The sequence below is a fragment of the Gracilinanus agilis genome, chromosome 6 (assembly GCF_016433145.1).
Source record: "Gracilinanus agilis isolate LMUSP501 chromosome 6, AgileGrace, whole genome shotgun sequence".
Lineage (NCBI taxonomy): Eukaryota > Metazoa > Chordata > Mammalia > Didelphimorphia > Didelphidae > Gracilinanus > Gracilinanus agilis.
The window spans coordinates 283826399-283843582 of NC_058135.1; the positions used below are offsets into that span (position 1 = coordinate 283826399).

Consider the following 17184-nt stretch of genomic DNA (forward strand, 5'->3'; position numbering starts at 1 on the left):
GGACCTTGAATAAGGGAAAACTAAATCCAGTCTCATGCCCTTAGTGGTTGTGTGACCTTGGGAATGTCACTTAACCATCACTGTCAGCCTCGGTTTCTTTATGTATAAAATGTGAATGATACTAAGAGTACCTGACTCTCAGAATTGTTGTCAAGATCAAATAAGATAATTATTGGTAAAGTCTTTTGGCTGCTTAAAAGGATTGTTGCTGCTGTTGTTATCAGAGCCTCAGGAAAACACATGTTGCTGATCCCACAGTCAAACCTCCTGAAGCCTAAGGGGTTGGCCACTAGATGTGTGCAGCAGTCCATGCTCCCTAAGGAGAGATCTTATTCTAAAAATTCATTGAGTAGATGAAATGAGCAGGGCAGGGCAGAGCAGCCAGGATGGAGAAGAGGCAAAGCATATAAAGATCAGGGAAAGGTCCTGGAGGGGTTGACTCTAAGCTCCATGAATAGAATTTACTAAGGGATAGAGATTACATTCTACTTTGGTGGAGAGGGAGCCTGCAGCAGAAAATTAATAAGAAAAAGAGGAGGGAGAGTGAGGGGAAGAGGAAAAAAAGGGGAAGATTAAAAGGGAGAAGGGAAGGAAAGCAAGGTGAAGGAAAAAAGAAGGGGAAGATGGGAAGAAGAAGAAGAGATACAGAGGATGGATAGGAAGCAAAGGGAAACAAATGAAATCAATGGGAAAAAACACATACTAGGTACCAACATTAGGCTAAGCACAGTTGCTAACCAAAAGGAAAGTCAACCCTTGCCCTCAGAGAGCTTGCATTCATTTTTTAAACCCTGACCTTTCATCTAAGCATCAATACTGGATATTGATTCCAAGGCAAAAAATCTGTAAGGCTTAGGCAATGCAGGATAAGTGACTTGTCAGGGTCACACACCTAGGAAGTATCTGTAGCCACATTTGAAGTGAGGAACTCGCATCTCTAGGCTTGGCACTCTATCCACTGAGCCACCTAGCTGCCCCTTTCCTTTATCTTAAAAAAATACTTATCTTCCATCTTAGCATCAATACTGTGTATTGGTTCCAAGGCAAAATAAGGCTGAGCAATGCAGGTTAAGGGATTTGCCTAGGGTCACCCACCTAGGAAATGTCTGAGGCCAAATTTGAGCCCAAGAGTTCCTGTCTCCAGGCCTGGCTCTCTATCCCCTGAGCCACCTAACTTCTCCCTAAATCTTACCTGAAGGAAACATGGTGAAATTATTTGAAATTTGAGATTTGAAGTGAGGAAGCTCTGGCTTTGAATTCAATCTCTGGAACTCTATCATTGCACGGTGATGGTGGCATATATTTTATGCCCCCCCACCCAGTCATGTTTTGCTCCCCTTGTAAAACGAGGAAAAATAATAGTAGGTAGCAATGATGTAGCATTTTAAAGATTTCAAAGCACTCTGCAAGCATCCCATTTTATCCTCACAATAACCCGTGGAGGTAAGTATCATTATTTGCTTCATTTGACAGGCAAGCATCCTGAGGCATCCAAAAATGAAGTCTTTTACCTAAAGTCCCATCTCTAGTAATTGTTTGTAGCCAGACCCAATCCAGCTCTTCCTGACTCCAGGTTCTTCATACTGTCCAATACGCCACTTAACTGACTATTAACACCTATAGAATACCCCCCTCCAGGATTGTCACAAATCTCAAGTATATAACATATGCACAACTGCGTAACAGATTTCATTAATTGGTTTATCATAGAATTGCACATCTAGGTCAAAAACTTAAAATTAATAATCCATTTCATTTCTCACTCAGCAAAATAATATTTCTTGTGTTTTTCTAGAAGCTTAAACACAATGACATCAAACCCAGAAAGGAAAGCCGTGTTCATGGTGCCTCCCAGCACTAGCTCTTCTATGGTATCTTCTGGGCCTCCATATCCTCGTAATCAACCTACACCTCCGTACCCTAATAACCAACCTCAAGTTCATCTGTACCCTGGTTACCAATCCCAAATGGTCATACCAAATGGAAATGGGTGTAGTGAACAAAAAGTCTGGAATGATGGCAAAATCTTCGGGGTAAGCTGATTTTCTTTTTTAGTACCAATGAATACACACTGTTGATAATCTACAGGATACAAAACAGAGGCACAGAGGTCACTGGCATCAGACCTACTAATGGGCAGCTCATCTAGGAACTCAAGAGTAAGTAGCATACCATTCATATGGTAGAAGCTAAATCAGTGCTGGGTTCCTAAATTGTCTTGATGGGGACATGCCTGCTGGTGTGACTGTTCCATCAACCACCAAGCAAAGGAATAGCAGGATACCAGAATCTCAAAATTAAAAGGGGCCAACCATCTAGTGGCATCTGGGTTACTTATTCAAATCCAGAACTAGAGGAATATCTCTCTATAACACTCCCAATAATATGTCTTTCAGATTCTTGAAATACTCCAGTGAGAGAGAGCAATTTCCTATATCCTGAGGCAGCTGTGGATTACAAACTTAGCACAACTCCCTTCATTTTATGTTGTTTTAGCTCATCAATCAGAGGCCCTCCTTACCACACTCCTCTCCCCATGAACCCTTCACAAGAACACCCTGTTTTGATATCATCTGTCCTGGAAGGCTGCAAAGGTCCTCAATTCCAGAAACCAGATTGACCATTTAGGATCTGATCTAATTAGCCAGCTCTTACAGTATCTCTTCTCAATCCCCTTTTGCCTGAAGCCTTCTCTTTCCTCTGGGTTTTAAGCACATAAAATAAACAACATATAAACTCACTTAGGGGAGTCCCTGCCCATGAAATAGGGCTCCCTTCCTGGCAAACCTAATAAACCCCAAAGCAAGTTAGATATTCTTTGAGCCCTTGTTACACAGTCTATTTTACTTTTCCTCTAACAGTAAAGAAGTCTTTGCTTCCATCAGGCCAAAATCTACCTATGCAATTTCCTCCTTCAGCACCATGGAACTGTCCATGGGACAGCAGCTACAGGATAGAAGCCATCAGGGTTTCCATCTCTCATGCCTACAAAATCCAGGTCTTTTTCTGCTATAAACCCAACTGCCTTCTCCTATAGACACCTGCCTTTTTTCTATCTTGTCCAGATCAGGAAATTCATTCAGTGGCCCAGACACAGTTTTTTTTTTCTGAAGGGTAGCAATTAAGGACAAAATCTAGAGAAGAAACTAGAGTTGACCCAAAGAGGTAGAAATCCACAGGTCTCACTAGGAGAAGGCTTACTCTCCTTCACCATCCATATCCAATTAGTTTTCAAGACTTTTAAAGATTAAATTCAATTGAATCTATTTATTTTTAAACCCTTTCTGTCTTAGTAAAAACTCTAAAATGGAATAATAAGAATCAATAAATGGGATTAAGTTATTCATTTAGGGTCACACAACCAGGAAGTGTCTGTGTTTTCAAATCTTGTGAATTCTACACCTATATTTTTCAATTCTCTCTCTGCTTCTTTCTCTCCCCAAGACTATTACCCTATTTGAAACCCTTATTATCTCATACACATTGTTACAACAGCCTCCTAAAGAGTGTCCCTGTCTGTAATTTCAATCCTCTTGAAACTATCATCCACATAAATATTGCTGAAGTAAAGGTCTGGTCAAGCCAATCACTTGCTCAATTAACATCAGTGACTTCCTATTACCTCTAGGATCAAATCCAGACTTCTTTGCTTGGCCTTTGAAGCCTTTCCTATTCTGGTTACAACCTACCTTTTGCAGGCTCCATAACTCCCTTCATACACATTACAGAATATATAAACTATATTTCTTCCTGTTCCTCAAACATAAAACTCAATCCTCTATCCTCATGCCTTTGAATAGGCTGTGCCCATGCCCAGAATATACTCTGTCCTCACCTCTGCCTCTTAGAATCCTTGATCATTGCAAAGACCACCCAAGACCCACCTCCTATATCATTTCTATGTCATTTCCTGCTCTTTTCAGTGGATTAGATTTAATGATCTTCTAGTGTTGCACTCAAAAGAGTATGTCGCATTTATTTTTTAAAATATTTATCTTTTTATCTTTTATTTATCTATTTATTTATCTTTCATTTATCTATTTATCTTTTTGGAATTGATAGGGAGTATTGATTCTACATCAGAAGTGCGAAAGCCTGCTTTCACCAGACAGGAATCTTGGGGCAGGGCGACATTGGTGCGGTTGAATGAGTCCAGGCAGAGATTCAGATGGTTTTCACAGAGGCTGTCCTGCTGCCATCTTCTGACCTTTTTATTAATACCTTTTCTTTCTTAAGATTACATAGAGGGTTGGCATGGATATTCCATAATCCACATACGTCTTTTCTTGGAGATAGTGAATAAGCCATACATTAACCTTCTTAACACAACTTTGTTACTAACAACTTTTTATTCCCCAGTAACTTCCAATATTTTTCAAGGTGGGTTTACTTGTCTCCTCAGCTATGGGGTGGAGAAAGCAATCTATTCAGTGGAATGGGTTGTACGAGCCTTTGAGGGCAATTTCTCCATTTATCATCCATCATTAACTACTGAATCAGGGATAAGGGAGGAGGGGGAAACTTGGAGACTGTTCTGGCCTGTTTTTGCAGGCATCTAAGTTAGGGTTTTAAAATCTTTAGCATTAACTCACTATTTGCTGGTTTGTTATAGGGAGACTTTAGGGGAATTTCTGTATTATAACATATAAAGGTGGGGCTTTTCCTAGGAGTTTGTAGGGGGATTATAAGGGTTCTAATAATAGCCTATAGTGTTCTTCTGTATATCCCTGGGGCTCAGTGGGGATATTAATCACTAAATAGGGAGTGTTGGTAAGAAAAGAGTCATACAGGGAGGCCTGGGTGGGAATCCATCCTCCTGAGAGTCTTGCCTTGCAGATTTCAGGGTCTACATGTGACCTTGTCATCCAACATGAACTCAATGGCCCTCAGCACAGAAGTACAGTAAAGGTTAGGTAATGGGGGTTAAGTGCCTTACCCAGGATCACAGTTTGAAGTCAAATTTGAATTCAGGACTTCCTGGCTCCAGGTCTGTCTGTCTATCCTGTGTCCTACCTAGCTGCCCCATAATATTTATTTATATTTATTATAAGAATTACTATTTTAAATTTATAATTTATAATGCAATTAAATATAATAAAAAGTATTATTTTATTGTTATAGTTCAATTATAAGAACATATTTTAAATATAATATTATTCATATTTATATTTTTAGATACTCATATATGCACATAGTCTTTGTCTATAGATGATAAACTCTTTCATCAGAAATATTGTTTCATTTTTATCTTTCTATTTTCAGGGCCCAACAGAGTTCTCAAGTCATAATAGATTCTTGGTAAATGTTTTTTGTTTGAGGAAGAGAAGTCTAACCTGAAAGGGACAATATTCAATTCAGTTCAATAAATATTTTTACAGTGCTATTTTTGTACTGCACACTGTGCTAAGTGATGAGGGCACAAATAAGAAAAAGATAGACCCTGCCCTTGAGGAGCTTAAAATCTATTTGGAGGAGAGCAAACTCAAGAGAGAGAAAAGTAATATGGCACAAGGACATTTTAAACCATGAAGTTACAACTAGGCAGATGAATAGATGCCACTATAAAGGAAGGCTTTGGGAGGAGTTGGATGCTCCACACTCCAGCCCTGGTGTAGGAGGGGAGAGAAGGCTGAGGGCAACGGTGTTTGGCTTGAGTTAGCAGCATCATGATGAGGAACTTCTCCTGGGAGGACATCCTGTTCCATAGAGTAAAAGCCAGAGCTATGCTTCTACTAGATGCAGATGCAAACTAGAAATATGGGACTGGAGTCCTGGAGAGATGTTAAAAATGAATGTATACTTAATTGATATTTGTGGAATTGAGGTAGCTTTATTAATGAATTCCAAGAAATCTTCCTTTCAAAGAAAAAGGGAGAAACAAGAAATAAAGAGGTCATGAAGTGGTGTGTATGCATAATCAAACTTATTCCAATAAGCCCATACTAAAAGTCAATGGATTGAGAGTCAGGCCCAGAGACAGGAATCCTGACTTCAGACACTTCATGGCTGTGTAACCCTGGAAAAGTCACTTAACCACATTCCCTAGCCCTTGCTGCTCTTCTGGCTTAGAATCTATACCCAATATTAATTCTAAGAGAGTAGGTAAGGGTTTAAAAGAAGGGAAAAGTGGAAAAGGTGAAAGGTGGAAGGGAAGTTGGAGAACATGAGTATAGATTCCTTCCTCTGTTCTTTGAAAATGGTAGCAAATAGTTGGGGGAGGAGGGGCATTTAAGACTCCTGAGGCTAAATTCAACTGAATGAAATCTGTCTTAATTGTGTTCTCTCCTACAGGCCATCCAGATCCTGACTGGATTGTTGCATATTAGTTTGGGGAGTGTTTTAGTGGCTTCAATAATTGGGGGACACATTTCATTCACTTTTATTGGCCTGTATCCCTACTGGGGAGGTGTTTCAGTAAGTAAATTGCTATTAAAATATCAGTAAATAAAAATCATTGTCATATGGAAGAATTGTAAACCAATAGGCCCCTACAAAAAGCTAGAGGACACAGAAAAAGTTAACAGAGGGAAGAGTGAAAGAGAGGATTCCGGTTGGGCCCTAAGCTTTGTGACCAAGAAGGAAAGGTGATGAAAGTACCCTTGAATCCTCAGGGCCCTGCACAATGCCTTGCAAAAACTAATAGTTAATAAAAAAAACTTTGTCATAATATTTTTCTTGCAATCACATGTAGGAACAAATTTTGACAATTGTTTTCTAGCATTTTGCAATTCAGATTCTCTCTCTTTTCCCTCTGCTCCCCACCCCAGGTAGTAAATAGTCTGAGACAGGTTATACCACTGCTTTCATGTGATACATACTTCCATCTTGCCCATGCTGTCACAAAAGACACATATAATAAAACAAACTCATTAAGGAAATGAAGTGCAAAATATCCTATTCTGATCTGCCTCAGACTAATAGTTCCTTCTTTGGCTGTGGATAGGATTTTCATCCTGAATGCCTGGTGGATATCTTGGAGACTTGCTTTGCTCATAATGGTTTAGTCACTCACAGTTGATCATCATTGACTATTTCTGTTACTGTATTACTATCCTGGTTCTGCTCTCTTCACTTTGATTCAGTGACATGTAACTGCTCTTTAATGGATTTCTAGTCTCTGTCATCTCATTTTCTAACCTTCCTTTTTTAGTTCTTGCTCTCTGTCTCTGTCTCTGCCTTTACCTTTCTCTCCTTCTCCCTCTCTATTTTCAACTCTAACCTTTCCTCTTCCTATCATCACCCAATAAAATTTCATTCCATACCCATTTTTAAGCACTTAGCACTACAGGAGATATTAGGACTACCAAGACAATATAGAACATAGTGCACACACACAAGAACCTTACATTGCAGAGATCTCCCCTCCACAACTCTCATTCATGCTCTTCCAGCAGAGCACACACCCTGGGCACTGAATCTCTTTGCTCCTCTCTCTCCCAGGATGACTCCTCACACCTTCCAGGCAAAAGTCCCCAGCACTGGTCCTAATTTCTGGTGCCACCTTAGGGAAGAAAGAGGCTAAGAGGAAATGGGAAGGGGACATGTAATTGGGGGAAAGAGCTAAGTCATATGTTCATAGGCAGAGCTGAAGAGATTCTTAGAATACATTTATTTTTATGAGGAGACTGAGACGCAGTGAAGTTAAATAATATCCAGGATTACATGGTTAGTAACAGATAGAATCCAGTTTCAAACTGATAGAAATCCTCTAACTCCTGAGACAGTGCTCTTACTCTTTAGTCAGAAAGGAAAACAGATCTGAAGAGAAGAGAGGCAGTGAATAGATAAGAGGTTACCTTGATGTCTGTAGAAAGATTTGAATTAAAATTGAACAAGAAGACATTCCTTTGAATCTTTCCAAATACTCTGAAGCAGATAAAATACAGGCTGAAACACTGCCCCCACCAAGACCCTTCAAGTAGATGTTTGGGAGCTAGGTAGACTCTAGTCTGACTCTCCAAACTATGGTAGAGTAGGACATGCAAGAAGTATATCCAGGAAGGGATAGCTAGGTGATACAGTCACCTACCTTCTCCTCTGGCTGCAAAAAGCAAAGCATCAAAACGCACCGGAGAAGGAATGAAAGGGGAAGTGGTGTTTATTGTGGAGGGAGGGTAGGACAGGGCACCTAGTTCACCTTTTTTTTTTAATCCCTTACCTTCCATTTTTGCTTCAATAATATGTATTTGTTCCCAGGCATAAGAGTTGTAAGGGCTAGGCAATGGGGTTGAAATGACTTTCCCAAGGTCACCCAGCTAGGAATTGTCTGAGGCCAGATTTGAATCCAGGACATCCCATCTCTAGACAACTCTCAAACCACTGAGCCAAAAGTTGCCCCATAGTCTATCTTTCTTGGTCCTTCATGATAAAAACCTGGGACCATTCCAACTGGGTGTTTTCTTAGGTGGCTAAAGAAAAAGGGTGACAATAAAGATTGCCCCTCCCCCTTTGCCCCTGTACTTTAATATCCAGAGGGATTTAAGAAGAGGGAGTCACCTACCCTCTGGCCTCTGACTAACTTGGCTTCTTTCTTTTGAACCAGTTCATCATTTCCGGAACCTTTTCTGTGGTAGCGCAGAAGCGACCAATCACTTCTTGCAAAGTAAGTCAGACCATCCTGAATCCACTTGGGGATCATTTGGACAGCCTGGAAAGACTGAGAGAGGGCCTGGGAGGAGGGCTGTGGGGAAAGGGAAGGGCTACTACTCACATGCATATACTTGCTGGGCATGGTGCCTGGCACACTGAAGGTGCTTAACAGATATTTTTCATTCATTCAGCCAATCACCTGTGTAGAATGTCTATATGGCTACAGTTGTGCATATGTTAGAATGGATATACATATGAGTGCTTGTGAAAGGTCATGTGTGCACACAGTCATGCCCCTCCTCCAGATACAATGAGACATGCATCCACAAATACATACATGTTCAATCTGCAAGTGCCTACTGTAAAAATAGGGCACCAGAGATGTTAAAATATAACCTAAATGGTTTGTGGGTACACTCTGGGTTGAAGGAGAGACAGGACCAACTAGGATAGGGAGACCAGGGTTCACTGTTTTAACTGACACAGGAATGGCAGTTGGCCCCAATGGTCACCCAGCTCACCCTAGGCCAGGGTCTATGGAACCAGCAGGAAAGGTAAAAGTTTGTACAGTTTTAATTGGGAAATAACAATGAAGGATGGGAATAAGGGAATTCTACACTTGAAAACCTAAGGACAAAACACAGGAGGCAGGGAAGGACTTAACTACTCTATCCTAACTGACCTAAGCCAGGCAGGGCCCAAAGGAGCAGTACTGGAGTCACAGGGAAGGCTCCTTCAAACCTGGTTCCAGCCAGATGTGGTCAGCACAGCAAAAGGGCAATTGGGGTCTCACGGTAATCCAAGGATGGTCACAGGATGCCAAGAGCCAACTCTGCCAGGTGATCCGAGGTACCCAAGTAGGGAGAGTGAGTTTGAAATGCTGTCCACCAGATCCCAAACTACTTCCCCACTTGGTGCAGCTCTGCAGGTCTTGTCCACTTGCAAAAGCCTTCACCTCTCAGGATCCCAGAGAATCAGGATGCAGTTTTTCCCTAACTCTGATATCTCCCAGGGTTAGCAACAGTTATGTCCAACCACTAATGGAGTCTCTCTCAGAGCACAAGCCCACTTCCTGCTCCTTCATTTCATCCTGGAATTCTCCAGCCCTTCCTGCTAGGTCCAACACTAACACTAATTAATCTTCCTCACAACACTACTTTGTGTCAGGGACTGCTTGGCACTGAGAGTATAAAAAACAAATAAAACATTGTTCCTGTCCTCAAAGGGTCTCCATTCCACTCAGAGGCTCCTCATCCTACTCCTAGAATTTGAGATTTTCCATTTTGAAAGGGACCTTACATGCAATTCAATAAACGTTTTTTTAAAAATACCCATTAGGTGTCCAGTGGATTGAGAGCCAAGCTTAGAGACAGGAGGTCCTGGGTTTAAGTTTAGCCTCTGATACTTCCTAGCTGAGTGACCCTGATCAAGTCACTTCACTCTTATTGCTTAGCCCTTACTGCTCTTCTGCTTTGGGACCAATCCACAGAATTGATTCTAAAATGAAAGAGAAGAGTTTTTTAAAAATCTATGTGGAAGACAAAGAAACATTCTCCTTCAGTCACACATCACAGATCCTCTTTCCTCCACATGTCCTTGCACACACCCATATGCTATCATATATGTACATAGACACTGACTTACTTCCCCACACATTAGCTAACTTTTGTATGTATACGTACCTGTGCACCCATCCTCACCTGCTCCCATACACACTCTCACTGCTGCCCACGTCCTCTCCCACATGATGTGCACATTCTCTCCCACAAGCACATGCACATATTCCCACCCTAACATTTGAGCTGTATCCCATGACATTCCTCCCTGAAGAATGACATGGCCTCAGGGTTGGAAGAACCTTTGGAGGTCAATTGGTCCAAACTAGCCTCAACAAGGGAATCTTATCTTCAGTATCCCCAAAGACAACCATCCAGTTTCAGCTTGGAAATTTTGAGGGATCAGCAATCCTTTAGTTTTTTCAAACCCTTACCATCTGTCTCAGAATCAGTCTTCTGTATTGGATCTAAGGCAGAAGAATATAAGGCCTAGACAATGGGGCTTAAATGACTTTCCCAGGGTCACCCAATTAGGAAGTATGTGAGGCCACATTTGAACCCAAGACCTCTTGTCTCTTGGTCTGGCTCTCAATCCACAAAACCATCTAGTTTCCCTGAATCATCTACTTCACATGGTAGCCCATTTCTAATTTAAGACAATGCTACTTGTTAGGAAGTTTTTCTTTAAATGGAGACAAAGTTAATCTCCATGCAACTGCATCTATCACTCATAGTTCTGCCCTCAAAGGCCAAGAAGAACAAGATTAATCTGTCTTGCACATGTCAACTCTTCAAATATTTGAATAAGATATCCTGTCCCACCTGAGGATAGAGTTCCTACAAGCAAAGGTCTTTTGAAAGGACCTACAGTCACACCATCATGATGGTGGTTCTTCTCCAGACCTGCTAAAGATTATCAATGCCTTTCCTAGCACCCAGGGCTGGACCTAACACCAGAGATCTCAGGGATGAGAGCACTGAGACCATCGCCTCTCCCATTCTGTGCATGACACTTCTCAGTGCAGTTTAAGATTAGTATTGGCATAAGAGGCTCCCATGTCACCCTTTGGACTCACATGGATCTTTAAATTCAACCAACCCCCAAGATTGTTTTTGTCCAAGCTGATAAGTTATGCCTTCCCTAGCCTGTCCCCATTTATCTATCTATCTATCTATCTATCTATCTATCTATCTATCTATCTATCTATCTGTCTGTCTGTCTCTCTGTCCGTCCGTCCGTCCGTCCGTCTGTCTATCTTTCTGTCTGTCTGTCTATCTGTCTAGGAAAACTGTATCTACATATATTGCCCAGGTTGGAAAGGAAGAGATCACTTGTGGGCCTGATCCCACTGCTACTTTGTAAGGAAATTTTGACCTGTTCCCTTTCCAATGTGGGCTGCTTCAAGCCTTCATGGGTAGCCTGGTGATCCCCACCCCTCCTCATATCTGAATGCTCACTATATTAACCTGAATACTGGCATCTGATTGCCTTTTCCCTTGCTGGAATGTACAGGGTGCTTAGGGAAGACTAGAACTTCTGGGATGAGGGCTTGCTGAGCCCTTCTCAGTTACCTTTGGTGTCCACCTCACCTGTGGTTCCATAAATATGTGGCATGTGCAGTGACCATAACCCATAAACATCATAGGAGATAGGCTAAAGTACTCTGAGTGTAACCAATAGAACTCAAAGTAGCTAATGAGTTAGAGATGCTGCCTATCCCAGGCATGTGAAGACTTCCCCTGGTGTAAGGGCAGATGAAAGCAATTTGTTCCAAGGGCCATGAAGGTGGCTGAAGCAGGTATTATGGAGAGTTTGGAGTTTGGTCAGACATCAAAGATATTACAGTCATCCACTTTCTCCAGGCCACCCCCAGTCATCCTGACTTTTGTCTTGCTACTGGACTTTGATGACTCTGCAAGAGAGAGTGAAGCTGATGACTTTGTGTAACTGCCTCACTTAAATCCAATTCACTAGAAAGTCAAGACATCACTGTGACGCCATTGGTCCTTGAACAACAATCTTACTGAAATTCACACACACATACACACACTCTCTCTTCTTTCATACATCCTAATTCTCTTTTCCCATGACTCCCTTTGTATTTTTTTCAGACAAAAGGAAGTTTGGGAACAAATATTCTCAGTGCCATCTTCTCAGCTGTGGGTGTCATCCTTCTAATCGCAGATCTCAGTATCAATTCAAGAAGATATTATTATATTGAATATGGTATCCCCTACTACAATTCAGGTGTGGTGAGTATCTCAAAATACTATAGCCTCAGCTAGAACTAATTGTCATAAAGTCCTTCAGGATGGATGGTTCCCTGGCATTATTTCCCTCAATGTGAGCTAGATGACAGAAGTAATTTCTGAGTTGTTTCCTTTCCAAAAATCTGAACTAAGTCACCAAACACCTTCAAAATAATACTATTCAACAGGCTACTTGCCTAATTCCATCCACATTCTCCTTTCATGGCTCTCCTGTGGTCTCTTCTGGTTGGATTTAGAAAATTAGAAGGTCTAATGGAAGGATCTTTAGAACAAAGAGCATAGAACACTGGATCTGGGAAGGACCTTCACCCAGAGAATGGCAGGGCTGGGAGAGTCCTCAGAACAAGGACTGATAGGGCTAGGGGAGCCCTCTGCATAGCACAGGGCCCAGAATCAGGGCTGGGAGAGATCTGATCATAGAACTCATCTAGTACAATGCCCTCCTTCTGTAGAGGGTGACATCGTGTCTCAGGAGAAATGCCTTATCCAAGTTGACAAGACTGACTAATAGCCAAGTTAAAGGGACAGACAAGGCCTGCTGTCTGACTGCCCACCCAACACCTAACATCCTGCCCCAGGATTCTCATTTACCTTGAGATAAAAGAAGGAACAGTTCCTTCCCAGGGTAGATGAGGTTTTCTGAGGTTGATTCTATTGGAGAACAGTGAAGAGGCCAATTCCCAGGAGAGAGGAGCTCCAGTCCACCTGCAGGATCCTCCTCATGTGCCATTTGTACTCCCTGGAGAGGGGGCTCCCTCTAGTATCAGTACCCAAGAAAGCTTCTGCCCCCATAGACAGAAAAGTTGGAAGAAGAAAGGCCAAGAGCCCCCAAACCTCATGTTCCCAGGGTTCTCTCCCTCTTCAAACCATTTTATAATTTAAGCATCATAGATATAAAGTTTTGAGAAAACTGAGAAGTCAGCCAGTCTACGTCCCTTAAATATCCTACTATCTAGCATTTAATTAGTGCCAGTAGATTTGCAAAATGCTTAAAAATATTATCTCATTTGATCTTGGCAACAATCTGGCAGAGTAGATTCCATTATTATACCCAATTTAGAGAGGAGGAAATGGAAGTTAAATGCCTCATCCAAGATCACCCAGTGAATATCTGAGATAGGATTTGAGCTCAGGTCTTTCCTGGTTTGAAATCCAGCACTCTCCACTATGCTGCCTAGTGGGAGCATTTTCTAGGGACTTGCCCAAAGTCACATAGGCAGTGAAGGATAGATCATAGGTTTAATAATATAAGCTCTTGCCTCTAAACCCAGCCTCAATCTACCAAGGGTTCTTAACATGGGGTTCATGAACTTGCTTTTAAAGATGATTTAATTCATGATTAAAATGTTTATAATAATTAATAAACTAATTCCTATATGTAAGGGGTAAAAAGGGATTTTGGTTGGGTGAATATTAAAAGGTTTATTCACCAGGGAATTGAATAATTATCAATCCCTAATTAAAGAATAACCTGAAGTCAAAATGACTTTTATGGAAGTTTATTTACAAATGAAAAGAGGAAGAGAAAATAAGAAAATCAGAGAGAGTATAGGATAGGATAAGTAATCTAAAACACTAAGTAATTTGCTCCAACCCCCTATTTTAACTGAGGCAGATCTAATTAGTCCTCAATAGGAGGAGGCTCAGCCTTGAGCTCAAGGCTGGAGGGCCAGAGGGCCCTGGAGGTGAATGAACCTCAAGCTCCAGTCACAGAGTCACTTTTGAAAGAACAGTTCCTTTAGAGAAGTCCAGGAAGATTTGGTCTTTACACTCACTGTGTGTAATACCAAGGGAGAAATTAACAGTAATCTCACTTAGTCCAAGATCTCAGCCAGCGGTTGGAGCTCCTCTAGGTCCAAGTCATCCACCACATGAAGAAGCTAGCAGCCAAGAGCCAAAATGGGAGAGCCCCATAAGTTCTTTCAATTTATCCAGGCCATTTCTTTCTTCCCTTGCTGTGCCTCCCTCCCACTTTACGTGTCCAATCACAACAGACACTTTTCTTAGGACTGCCTAGAGGGCAGTCAGTCAATTCTGATTCCTCACCCATTCTTGCACACCTGGGTCACAGACCTCCCCACTTGAGAGTATAAATATTAAAAATGATAAAGGCTGGTATAATAATATAAATTAGTAATTTAATTAAAGCCATGTTGATAGATAAAGTTATCAGACCATGCGCTTGTAAGTATTCAAAACTGCAGCCTCCATTACTATCTCCAAGTCTGCTAGCCAAGAGAGCACTCCCTCCTAACCCAGGAGATTTAAGCTCTTCCCTGGGTCAAGACGTAGGCCTTCCCAAGCCCAAAAACCCGGAAACGGAAACCAGTTGGACCATGTTGAATCACGGGAAATGTAGTTTTGATACATTTCCCATGTCCATAGAAATATATACACTTTTAGATGGCATTTCCCAAATTTCACTTTTACAAGAGTTAAGTGGAGTTGTTTACACTTTTGGTGATTAGATTTAAGAATTGGCAAGGTAGATTTAATCTCATTATCACAATTATGAGTGGTTTCCTTTGTCATCTTGTGTATTGGGGAAATTTAAAAACTTGATCTTGAGAGGTCTATGATATGAAAATGGAAAAGAACTCCTAAACTGTACCTCCACCTTACCTAACTCTCTCCATTTACAGATAGGGAAATTGAGGTTCAGTTTTATGCAGGGACAAGAGCCCTGCACTTGGAGTCAGAGAACCTGGGTTTGAATCCTAACTCATCTGCTCACTCACCACTGTCACACTGACCAAGTCCTTTCCTTTCCCTGGGCCTCAGTTTCCTCATCTATAACATGAGAAGGTTGAACCAGGGAATGTCCAAAGCTTCTTCCAGCTCTCAATATACAATCCTAGGAAACTGAGGGCAAAAGTCCCTGAATATGTTAACAATAGAGTGGAAAAGCATTCAAGAGGAAAGTAAAAGAAAACCAAGTTCATTCAACATCTGATGGAGATGTCTTAATGAGGAGAATGAAGGAAGGCTCCCTGGAGGACAAAGCCTTTGAGGTGGGCAGGTGAAGATGGAAAAGGAAGGCATTTTATCTATACCAAAACAGCTAGCAAGATCTCTCTCCAGATGACAGGATCATAGACTTTTTTTGCCTCCATGGAGTGTGATGAGAATCAAATGAGCTAAAAGGTGGTATGTAAATCTTAAAGGACTATTTAAATTAAAGCAATGGATGGGACATTCATCCTGGAGTCAAGAAGACTCATTTTTATGAGTTTAAATCCAGCCTCAGATACCCAATTAGCTCCGTCACTCTAGGCAAGATTCTTAACATTGTTGGCCTCAGTTTCCTTAAGTGTTAAATGAGCAGGAGAAGGAAGTGGCAAACCATTTCTGTATATTTCCCAAGAAAACTCAAAATAGGGTCCTAAGAGTCCAACACCACTGAACAAATGTGCTGAACAAACCACTATTACTATTCAGCTTCAGGGCAGGACATCAGACCAGATTAAATCCAACCTTCTAATTTTATTGTTGAGGACATGGAGGTATAGAGAAGGGTTCAGGGACTTCCCCAGGGTCACACAGCTTGTGTGTTGAGTCGGGTCTGAACCCACTTAATGAAATAAATTGCTATTTATGTCCTTGAGTCAACATAACAAGGAAAAGCTCCCTGGCATTGGAACCAGACAACCTGGGTTCCATACAGCCACGAACCAGGGACATGACTGAGTAAATGACTTTTATCCTTTCTAAGACTTAGTTTTCTCTCTGGTAGGTAGCAACAGGTAGTAGCTAAGATATCTATAATGCTTACTGTGCCCAGTACTGTGCCAATAATTTTGCCATTATTATCTCATGTGATCCTCAGAACAACTCTGGGAGGCAGGTGCTATTCATTGCAGATGCTTCCTGACTCTGGACTCAACACTATCCACTATTGCCCTTAAAACCTGGAGATCAGGGTCTCTAGGTGGCTCAGGAGATTGAGAGGCAGTTCTAGAATTGAGAAGACCTGGGTTCAAATGTGACCTCAGACACTTCCTAGCTGTGTGACCCTGCAGAAATCACTTGATTCTAATTTCCTGGCCTTTATCACTCTTCTGTCTTGGAATTGATACTAAGAGAGAAGGGGAGGATTGGTTGGTTTGTTTGTTTTTTAAAAAAGAAGAACCTGGAGGGGCAGCTGGGTCGCTCAGTGGATTGAGAGCCAGGCCTAGAGACAGGAGGTCCTGGGTTCAAATCCAGCCTCAGACACTTCCCAGCTGTGTGACCCTGGGCAAGTCACTTGACTCCCATTGCCTACCCTTACCACTCTTCCACCTATAAGTCAATACACAGAAATTAAGGGTTTAAAATAAAAAAAAAGAAGAAGAACCTGGAGAGAATTGAGAGAGGCCAGAGAGGGGGTAATGCTTATTTTTCTGGAAATAAAAGTTCTATATATTTGGCACCTGCAATATATTGTTCCCTAAATTTTTCTACTTTCAGGCTGCAGGAGTGGGGATCTCAGCCGTGTTACTCATCTTTTCTGCCCTGGAGCTTGTCATCAGCTCCATCTGCTCTCATGCTGGATGCAAAGCTGTCTCTTGCCAGACCAACTAGGTAAGAGAGTTCTGGGGTTCTCTTAGTCTCAGCAATGATTTCTTCTGCTTCTCCTTCTCTTAGTCCATAGAGTAACCAAGAGAAAGACCTACAAGGACCACCCATGGAGTGAAGGAGACCACCTAATATTCCTTCCTTTTTATCAATTTCAGGTGGATGTGGCTGTACCTGTTCATGGGACTCACATGGCACCTCCAATGGGCATCCC

At 41.7% G+C, this 17184-nt stretch overlaps 1 protein-coding gene across 1 annotated transcript; it reads left to right on the plus strand.

Moving 5' to 3' along the window:
- The first annotated feature begins 1808 nt into the window (after positions 1-1808).
- On the plus strand, positions 1809-16976 carry LOC123251377 (membrane-spanning 4-domains subfamily A member 8-like). The gene is made up of 5 exons (XM_044680628.1): positions 1809-2033; positions 6292-6414; positions 8543-8602; positions 12258-12398; positions 16863-16976. Exons 1-5 carry the CDS (start codon positions 1809-1811, stop codon positions 16974-16976), a joined length of 663 nt encoding a protein of 220 aa, XP_044536563.1.
- The last annotated feature ends 208 nt before the right edge of the window (positions 16977-17184 follow it).

What these genes read in the sequence shown, in the direction of transcription:
- LOC123251377 (XM_044680628.1), top strand. Translation starts at nt 1,809, where the DNA reads ATGACATCAAACCCAGAAAGGAAAGCCGTGTTCATGGTGCCTCCCAGC. An exon ending in CCTACTGGGGAGGTGTTTCA is followed by an intron (nt 6,415 to 8,542) that starts GTAAGTAAATTG and finishes CTTTTGAACCAG; the next exon opens with TTCATCATTTCCGGAACCTT. An exon ending in GACCAATCACTTCTTGCAAA is followed by an intron (nt 8,603 to 12,257) that starts GTAAGTCAGACC and finishes TATTTTTTTCAG; the next exon opens with ACAAAAGGAAGTTTGGGAAC.